General features: G+C 36.6%; 2 protein-coding genes across 2 annotated transcripts; one reads left to right on the top strand and one right to left on the bottom strand.

Annotated features, from left to right (window-relative positions):
* Positions 1–4,386: 4,386 nt before the first annotated feature.
* Positions 4,387–6,512, top strand: LOC141687357 (zeatin O-glucosyltransferase-like). The gene has a single exon (XM_074492598.1). The coding sequence runs from the start codon at positions 4,484–4,486 to the stop codon at positions 5,903–5,905; it is 1,422 nt and encodes a 473-aa protein (XP_074348699.1). The 5' UTR covers positions 4,387–4,483; the 3' UTR covers positions 5,906–6,512.
* A 1,073-nt stretch (positions 6,513–7,585) lies between these two features.
* LOC141687356 (cytochrome P450 84A1-like) lies at positions 7,586–9,685 on the bottom strand. The gene is made up of 2 exons (XM_074492597.1): positions 8,678–9,685; positions 7,586–8,418 (listed from the first exon to the last, which is right to left on the bottom strand). The coding sequence occupies exons 1-2, from the start codon at positions 9,614–9,616 to the stop codon at positions 7,795–7,797; spliced, it is 1,563 nt and encodes a 520-aa protein (XP_074348698.1). The 5' UTR covers positions 9,617–9,685; the 3' UTR covers positions 7,586–7,794.
* Positions 9,686–10,047: the final 362 nt, after the last annotated feature.

Below are 10,047 nucleotides of genomic sequence, written 5' to 3'. Positions count from 1 at the left end.
ACAAACATAAATCATATATATATCAGTATATATACAGATTATATAATCATCTTATGATTATACAACTCACATGAATATCATATATTCAAAACCATACATATATAAGCATATTATATCAACATCAAATCATGGCGAATCACGTACATGCTCATATATCGAAAACAGTTAAACACATAAACGAATTAAAAACTTTTTACAAGTAGCTCTGATGCCATTGAAGGGTTTTTAGCACATAAATGCAGTGAAAACGTAAATTTAAATATTAAAAAAAACCGAAACCCTCCGCAGGATCCATGCGAAAAATAATATTTAATTCGTAGTTCAGTATGTTTACCATAAGAAGCTTTACGTTAATGGAAAGATGGAGGTCTTTAATGGCGATCCAAAAACGATGAACGGAGATCCTTAGCAGCTGCTCCTCAAGTGTAAAGCACTCCACCGGTATCCACCAAGAAAACGATGTAATGAAGGAGGAGGAGATGGAGAGAATTAGGGTTTTGTAAATCTTTTTGGTTGAGGCAAAAATAGGGTCTATAATAGTATATTTATAGGCAAAATTTTCAGCTGAAAATTTTCCCATAAAATATTATTATTATTAGCCCTTTATTATTCTCACTAATAATTAAAACATCTTTTAATTATTAATCCTTTTTCTAAACTCTTTAGAAATAATTCTCTCACTTGATTTAATTTCCAAAAATTAAATTCTTAATTAATAATATTAAGAACCTTTTCTTAATTAATTTATAATCAATTAAATCTCATTTAATCAATTATTAAATTTGCCAATTATTATTTATTTCATAAATAAATAATTATCAGCCATTATTAATTAATTCCTCCACCATTAAATCATTCTCTTTTATGGTGTGACCCTGTAGGTTCAATATTAAGCCGGTAGTAGAAATAAATAATAATAAAACTATTTTATCATTATTTATATAAATTCTCTAATTCATTAAATATGATTAATTAATTAATCATATTTATTCTACATCGTGAGGGATACTTCTCAGCATATCGCGACTATCCGGATAATACGAATTCACTGCTTAGAATACCAAGAACCTATTCAGTGAGTAGTTACCGTATAATTAATTCCTTCTACCCTGCAATGTCATGATTAAATACAAGACATGGAACTTGTGTCAAGTCTATCTTATTTAATCACTTGTTTTCCCATTCACTATGCTTAGTTCTATTTAATGTAAATTAGAAACTTCTTTCTAATTTCATTCACTCTGGCCAGAGATTCCTGAACTAACATAAGTGGATCAGCATTGAACATTCTCTTCCTATACTGGAAGGGGTAGATCTTTTATTGATCATACACTATCTTCGTGTACAAATTCCTATACCCGGTAGAGCCCTTATAATTGTCCCTTGAGACTAAGAACTAAACCAAAGCATAGTTCAGTGTACACAAGATGACTATGATGACGTCAAGTATAAGGATACTTGTACAACTATCACTATATGAACAACTGCTGACACGTGAGTGAACTCCATCAGTTGTTCAGCTGTGTGAGTCATGTTCAGTGAACTTATTCTATAATAAGCACCTACATACTAGCTATAGTGTCATCACACAAATGTCTATGAGAACAGACATCCTTCATAATGAAGCAATCATAGTATGTACCGATCTTTGCGTATTATTAATTACCAGTTAGTAATCCTACGACTAGGAACTATTTAAGTTTAGAGTTATCATCTTTTATGTCTCATTATTATGATCTCATCACAATCCATAAAAAGTTTTACTCTGAACTGTGGTATATCGTATTTAAATATTTAAATAGATAGAACCTGCAATAAAAACAAAACAAGTCTTTTATTAATATCAATGAAATCAAAACAGATTACATAAAAGTTATTCTTAAATCCTCATACATGATTGGACTTAGGACATATCTCTTTCAGACTTTTCGATATCTCCAATTCTTCACATCTTCATTTGACTTATCGATATCTCTGAATTCTCTATATGCAAAAATGGCTTGTCGGTATCTCCAATTCTCTACATCTTCATTTGACTTGTTAATATCTTTGAGACTTCTCTATAAGCCATTTTGGACTTCTCGATAAGTCATTTTGGACTTCTCGAATGACTTATCGATATAACTTGATCTGTGACTTTTCGATATTTTGACTTAGAATATTTTTCATAGAATATTTTTATTCAACTCCAAGTTTCCACACCTTTCTCTAAGGCATGATCATGGATTTATCTTCTTCCAGAGTTTATTCCTTAGCTTGAATCTGTTCACAGAAAAATCCTCCAGTCTAATCTTCTAACCTTTTTACAGACTCGAGAAATACAATACTGAATACAAAATTGATTATCAAACAACTAAATCTCAGGATTGTCAATGTGACTTAGTCTTGATATTATACAGGCATGTCTTGCACAACACTGTTCTTTTGGACCAAGCTCAAACAATCAGTAGCTGACTTCATCAAAGATTGCATTATTTATCAAAAATGCAAGGATGATCTGCAGGCTTATCCAGGACTGATTCAACCACTCCCTGTTCCATATAGAGTATGGGAAGAAATAACCATGGTTTTTATAGAAGGATTGCCAAAATCTCAAGGAAAGGATGTGATTATGGTGGTTATTGATCGACTAAGTAAGTATGCCCACTTTTTGACCCTATCTCATCCCTTCTCGGCAATCAAGGTGGCTCAAATTTACATGGGTCAAATTTATAAGTTGAACGATTCTCCAAAGTCTATAGTCTCGTATAGAGACAAGGTATTTATCAGCTCAGAATTGATGATGATCCCAGGAGTGCAATTGAAGATGTCAACAATCTACCATCCTCAAAGTGATGGTCAATCGGAAGTCCTTAAAAGATACTTGAAAAGGTATTTAAGATTCATGTGTCATGCCACTCCTACAACATGGGCTAGTTGGTTGCCATTAGCAGAATTTTGGCATAACACCAATTTTCACACAGTTACGCAGAAGACACCCTTTGAAGTGATATATGGTATGCCCCCTTCCATACATAGGCCTGATCTGTCGAGTTCAAGTAAAGTGAATGCTATAGATCATAGCTTGCAACAGAGAGACCACACGATTGTTGTGCAAGGCTCAAAACAGAATAAGGCAATTGGCAGATAAAAAAATGGTCTGAAAGGGTGTTTGAAATAGGAGACCGGGTCTACCTTAAGATGCATCCCTACAAACAATCTTCTGTGGCTACGTGACTAAACCCTAAATTGGCCACAAAATATTATGGCCCCTATCAGATTGTCAAGAAAATTGGCATGATGGCTTATAAATTACAGCTACCTACAACCTCAAGGATACATGCCCCTTTTCATGTATTTTTACTTAAGAAACATCACGGTCCTGCTCCCACTGCAATAGATGAGACTTTGCCTCAATCTTATGATTCCAACAGTTTGCTAGAGAAAATTCCTCAAAAGGTGCTAGAGGTCAAGAGTGTGAAAAGAAAAAATATTGTCATAGTTCAATGGTTAGTCTAGTGGCTGCATCAACCAGGTGAAGAGGCAACATGGGAATCTGTCGCTGAAATTATGAACAAGTTTTCTGAATTTGATCATTGGGGTCAAGGATCACTCAATTGGGGGGAGTATTGATACAATCTGCACACCTTGGACATAACAAATGGAGACAACGGGTGAGGTGGAGTACCAGTCAGCTGAGAGGGGATAAATGAATGATGAGTTAGACCAAGGCAAATAAGGAGTGGAGGTTGTTACACTAGTAATACCCGCTGGAATACATGGTGCACCGATGGAAACAAGTGGCTAACTAATAAAAGACATTTTATTGGCATTTACATTTGCATTTAGTTTTCATTTCATTTTATTTAAACTGTGATTTTAGATTGGAGAAGGGTATGCTGGATATTATCTCTCAAGCACTCTATATTCATTCTCGTATGCTGAATTAATATCTTCGAAGCTACGTTTCATGCTTGCTCATGCTAGCTTCCTGAAATTAACAATTTATCACTATCATTTCTATTTAATGGCATCATTTTCTTTCTCTAATTAAGAATTATATTGAGATTGTGTCACAATTCTAATCCGTCAAATTCGAGTTGGGTTCACGCTTGATGTTCAGTCCTGACCGTTCTTATATTACACATTAAACAAATGAGTTTAATGAATAATCTCGATAAATATATTATAGATTTTTTTTAAGTCATTATAATATAAGACTCCAGACTCAAGACTCAGAGAATTTTGATTACAATTTTCTGAAAATTAAAAATATAAGCAGTAGGAAAAGTTGTTCTGCATGACTCGGTCCAATGGTTAGAACTTTCTGGGTAAAATTACAAGGATTTTTCAAAGACACGAGTATAATGCCATATTTGATACGCAGTTTAATAGAGTACTACTTCTGACTTGTACTTACGGCCCCTATAATTAGCAGATGTTTAAGGACACTGAATGAGAAAAGAAGAAGAAAACATTCATAATAATATTCTAGTATCAAGAAATGGCAGGGCAGGGGAGGCAAGCAAATGAAAATGATAAGAATGTAGTAGTAGTAATGGTTCCTTTTCCTGCACAAGGCCATTTAAACCAGCTCCTCCACCTTTCTCGCCTCATCTCCTCTTATGATATTCATGTCCACTATGTTGGCACCATCACTCATTGTCGGCAGGCCAAAATTCGAGTTCATGGTTGGAACCCGGTATTTACTTCCCACATGATTCACTTCCATGAAGTCCCCACACCTGCATTCAGCTCCCCTCCTCCCAACCCACATGCGTCGCTCAAGTTCCCTTCCCACCTTCAACCCTCTTTCGATGCTGCCTTGCTCCTCCGAGAGCCCGTGGCTGCTCTTGTGTCTCTTCTGTCACCAACTGCCAGAAGGGTGATTGTCATTCATGACTCCTTTATTCCCTCCATTATTCAAGATGTGGTTTCAATACCAAATGTTAAGGCATATTCTTTTCAGCCTGTCTCGACTTTCTTGATCGCATGTTACTACTCAGAAATTGTAGGAAAACCTCTAGCAATTGATGATGATGTTGCACGAAAACTGCCTCGTAGAGGAACTACCATGACCTCAGAAATGATGCAACTTGTTAATAGGCAGAAAAGGCACCACAAGTACAGCTCAGGCGTACTTTTCGATACATGCAGAGCAATTGAAGCTCCGTTTCTTGATGTACTAGCCAAAGTAAATGCAAAACAGTGGGCTATCGGTCCATTCAATCCAGTCGAGGTTTGCAACAAATCAACTGACCAACGCCACAACTGCTTGGAGTGGCTAGACAATCAAGCTCCTGATTCTGTAATATATGTTTCTTTTGGAACAACCACTACTTTAACAAATGAACAAATCCATGCCCTCGCATCTGGTCTAGAAAAGAGTGACCAAAAATTTGTATGGGTTTTGCGAGATGCAGATAAAGGAGATATATTTACAGGGAATACCAGAGTATGTCAATTGCCAAAAGGGTATGAAGAAAGAATTAAAGCAAAAGGGCAAGGGAAAATACTGAGAGATTGGGCGCCTCAATTGGAGATTCTGGCTCATGTGTCGACAGGAGGATTTATGAGTCATTGTGGATGGAATTCATGCATGGAGAGTATGACAATGGGGGTGCCTATGGCAACATGGCCTATGCATTCTGACCAGCCCCATAATGCCTTATTAGTGACTGAAGTTCTTAAAATTGGCGTGGTTGTCAAGGACTGGACGCTTTGTAACGAGTTGGTGGAGTCACAAACTATTGAAAAAGCTGTTAAAGAGTTGATGGCTTCAGAAGAAGGAGAAAAGATTAGGAAGAGGGCCATGGAGTTGGGGACTGCTGTCAAAAGATCAGTGGCGGAAGGAGGTGATACTCATAGAGAATTTGATGATTTTATCGAACACATATGCAGATTTCATCATCGGTCACATCTGTAGATAAAATTTTCAATGTGAATCACCAGTTAACCTCGATAGAGATTCTTTGCAGATGATACTGAAAAGGAGAAGAAGGCTTTTACAAGTTTAAGGCACATTTAAGCTTCTTCTCCTTTTCAGTATCATCGGCAAAGCACCTCTGTAGAGGTTAACTGGTAAACTGTGGGAATATGACATTAACCTTGTCGAAATTTTTTTGTTGTGTCAGCCCTGTAATATGATAAATACACATGAGGTTATTATGGAATTGATATGATATTATATTCATAATGTTACTTGTTAGACGTTGAAAGCTATAAATAAGCTTGTTGAAGGTTGAAACTGAGCATGTCCCAGCATGTTAAGAAGAAAATTCAAGAAAGCAATATTAAAATAAAAATCTTGAGTTTGTGACGCTTAGAAGTGTCAAGAGATCCAGTAAGTTACATGGCGTGCAGACTATCTCTTTGTATAGTTTGTTGAAGGTTCAAACTTGAAATTTCAATCAAGAAATTTCTTGTCATGTCTGTTGACTATTGCTTGTTATAACTTTGTAGTAGTAGGCAATGGGAGTTTCTAGATTCTAGAGAGCTTGTGATTAATTAGTGAATCGGGCCGAAAAGCTTTGGACCTCACCAACGAGTTTGATCGTGAAAGCATGCACCAAGAAACTTTTGTGTATGTTAACTCTTATCTCTCTTCTGAGTAGTTGCTAATATCTAATTTTTATCCTTCATCTGGTGTTATTACTAAGTATTCAGAAGGTTAGTGTGTCTGCATCAACGTTAAGAGACCGAAATCAGCGAAAATGTTAGTTGTCAATCCGAGAGGTAATGAACTATGCTTAGGAAAAGGTTCTCACCGTTTGTTAACCAATATATTACCAGGAAGAAGCTTGTGAGGATCAAATATTTGTTTCTCCGGGCATTTATTTCATTTTTTTTTCACTCCAAAGTGTTACATAAAAATTTACAGGAATGGTCAAAGCAAGGGTCTTGGTAGCGCCAAACTTCAATCAATTTTAAGATACAACAGTTTATGCAAATACTTGGTAACTTTTTTGTTAATAACAAGAGATGGACTCCATGTGCGCCCACAAATTAAAATGTTACAAATGTCACGCGTCATTCATGACAAGTTTTGGAAACGGATTTGAGAGTTATTACCCACTCACAAACAGTCAGAAAGCAAAACAGATATAGCTTATTACCGCCAGAAAAAAGAGAATGGCAAATACAGGGAAGTTCATACCATTCATAAAGCTATATCTGAATCCAGATAATTCACATATAACTTGTTATTCAAAACCACTTGTAGCTAGCCAACATTATACGTTTATGAAGGTACCAAGCTACCCTTACTACAGCTGAAATTACCTAATAATTAGAAGCATTACTTCCTAATCCTGCAACTTGCTGAACTTGCATGATGTTGTGAGGTTGATTAATTCTCAGTGATTCTGACCGCCCCGAGTGAGAACTGGAATGAGATGAAGGTTTGAATGAGCCATATAATTTTGTTCACAAGGGAGGTAATCAATACCATTGACGAAAAGATTTAAGCATTGTCTTACTCAAACTTTATAGTAACTCACATACATTCAGAAAGCATAACATACAGAGTTGGAGAAATATATCATAATAAAAGTTTATGTAATAATTATTACACGACTCCACTATAAAAGAAGAGAATCGCACATATACATGAATTTCCGCTATAGCTAAAACCAGAGATTGAACATGTAAAATTTCATTAAAAATCACTTATGGCTAGCCAACATTACACATTTTAAAACAATATTTCCAAATTTAACAATCATTTCTTTTTATTTTGTCAGGAAATTTAACACATATTTTGTTGGAACTATATTTATAGAATTTCTCTCAGCTCTCTCGATAGATAGATATGTATCAACAGATGGAACACAACAAGCGTGGAGTTGGTACAGCAACGAGCCGAGTGGCCCTAGGAGCAGTGAGTCCAAACACATCATTAGTATCCAATTCACTTGGTTTCATACCATCAGGCAACTCCCAGTTGAAACTATGCAGAAGATGAGCCACAGCCATCTCAAATGCATATAGTCCTAGTTGCATCCCGGGGCAGGACCTTCGACCTGACCCAAATGGTATGAACTCAAAGTTGCTCCCCTTAAAGTCAGGCATACCTTGTTTCAAAAATCTTGATGGCTTAAACTTTTCTGGGTCATCCCACGAGTTTGGGTCTCGGTTAACTGCCCATGAGTTGATCATGACCCGTGACTTTGCTGGAATGTGATATCCAGCAACCACCGCTTCCTGGGCCGTCTCATGAAGGAGTAATGGAATGGGCGGGTGGAGCCTGAGAGTCTCTTTGATACAACATTTCAAGTAAATAAGCTTGTCAAAATCATTTTCTTCTACACGACGATGTAGCCCAACAACATCTATGAGCTCTTGTTGAACCCTTTTTAGGTCTTCAGGGCTTCCCATGAGCTCGGACATTGCCCACTCAATTGCAGACGCAACTGTCTCAGTCCCTCCAAACATTACATCCTGAACATGTAATTAAACCATGAGGAAAACATCTAATTGTTGTCTAGAGGGACCATGTTTGGATATGTGCATAACCAATAGTGAACGCAATTGCTACACATTACTCTAGAAATATACTCTTTTCAGCTCTATCCTTTACATCATGTTATAAAGGAAAACTGGTACTTGAGCAGACTTTGTATGTGTGCATCTTTTAACATATTAACATATATATGAAAATAGATATGCATGCTAATAGATGCGTCAAGGTTGCACTGACCATGATAATGGCTTTGATATTATCTCTTGTGAGCTTTAGGGCGTTGTTCGTATCATCAGAATGGTTGACTTTAGATTGCTCTTCACTGTAAAAAGCCAATAATTGGTACACCATATCACCATTGCCCTCGTCAGTTGAACCGTTTAGATTGCTCTTCTGGTTAGCTATGTGTTCGTCTAGAATCGAGTCTATAAACTTATCAAGCGACTCTCGAGCCTTGACAAGCCGAACCTTAAACCCTTGTGGATCAAGCCAGGTTATCCCAGGAACAAAATCACATATATTAAAAGCACCAAACAATTTCGAAAACTCCTGCATGATCTTGATGAATTCATCTTGACCCTGGCCTGATATTGATCCGAAAGCCGCCCGGTAAATGATGTTCCTAGTGAGCCCAAACACCAGTTCCCCAATATTAACAGACAAGCCTGAATTAGACACCACCTTTCCGAGCATGTCATCAACCTGGTCACGGACCGAGTCCCATGACTCTGCCCGTTTACGACTAAATAACTTGATAATAGATATTTTTCGCATTTGACGCCAAAAAGGCCCATAATTTGCGAATGCCATATCAGCACGATTATAAGTAAGATAGCTAATATTCATCGTTGCAGGACGATTAGCAAAAACGGTGTCTTGAATTTGAAGTACTTCTCGGACCATATCGGGAGTGGATACGGTGACCATGTGGAGGAAGCCCATACGAAGATGGACAATACCACCGTACTGAGTTGCGATTTTCGCGAGCCCGCGATGAGTTAACTTGTCCATGATTAACATGTTGCCGATGATAGGCCACCCTTTCGGTCCCGGAGGGTATGGTTTACGACGGGCAAGGAACAAACACAGTAATAGAAGAAAGAAGAAGATGGTTGTCATTTTGGCAGTAGGAGATCGTAGTATACTTTGAACCAATGTAATATGATCGTGTTCCATATTTAATTTTGTATTTGTTGCTACCGCTACAGTTTCTTGTGGTGTGTACCTCTTTATATACTCATTTTTCATTCTGTGAATTTGGAACGCATGTTGCTTATTACGTATTCCCTTCCAAATTCGCAGTCCATAGTGTTCACAATATTCCATTAATTTTTAAAAAATATTTTACTAATCTTTATCTATGCGGATTAGTTCAAATTACGAGGATTTGTATTACCATGCTGGTCATCATACCTTTGGTTTGTCTGATTGAGAAGATGATGATTTGTTTGTTTATGGTAGTTATAAATTAGCAAGAGAATCTCCAAACACATAACTAATAATTATTAATACATATTATAAATAAAAGATACAGAGATTATGTAAAAAAAATTATTTTCAGTAATCAACCTCTTGATTTTGGGCTATATTTAACAAACCAACCTCTA

Source organism: Apium graveolens, chromosome 9 (genome assembly GCF_009905375.1).
Source record: "Apium graveolens cultivar Ventura chromosome 9, ASM990537v1, whole genome shotgun sequence".
Classification (NCBI taxonomy): domain Eukaryota; kingdom Viridiplantae; phylum Streptophyta; class Magnoliopsida; order Apiales; family Apiaceae; genus Apium; species Apium graveolens.
This window is presented reverse-complemented; position numbering and strand designations above follow the sequence as displayed.

What these genes read in the sequence shown, in the direction of transcription:
- LOC141687356 (XM_074492597.1), bottom strand. Translation starts at nt 9,616, where the DNA reads ATGGAACACGATCATATTACATTGGTTCAAAGTATACTACGATCTCCT. An exon ending in ATATCAAAGCCATTATCATG is followed by an intron (nt 8,419 to 8,677) that starts GTCAGTGCAACC and finishes TTACATGTTCAG; the next exon opens with GATGTAATGTTTGGAGGGAC.
- LOC141687357 (XM_074492598.1), top strand. Translation starts at nt 4,484, where the DNA reads ATGGCAGGGCAGGGGAGGCAAGCAAATGAAAATGATAAGAATGTAGTA.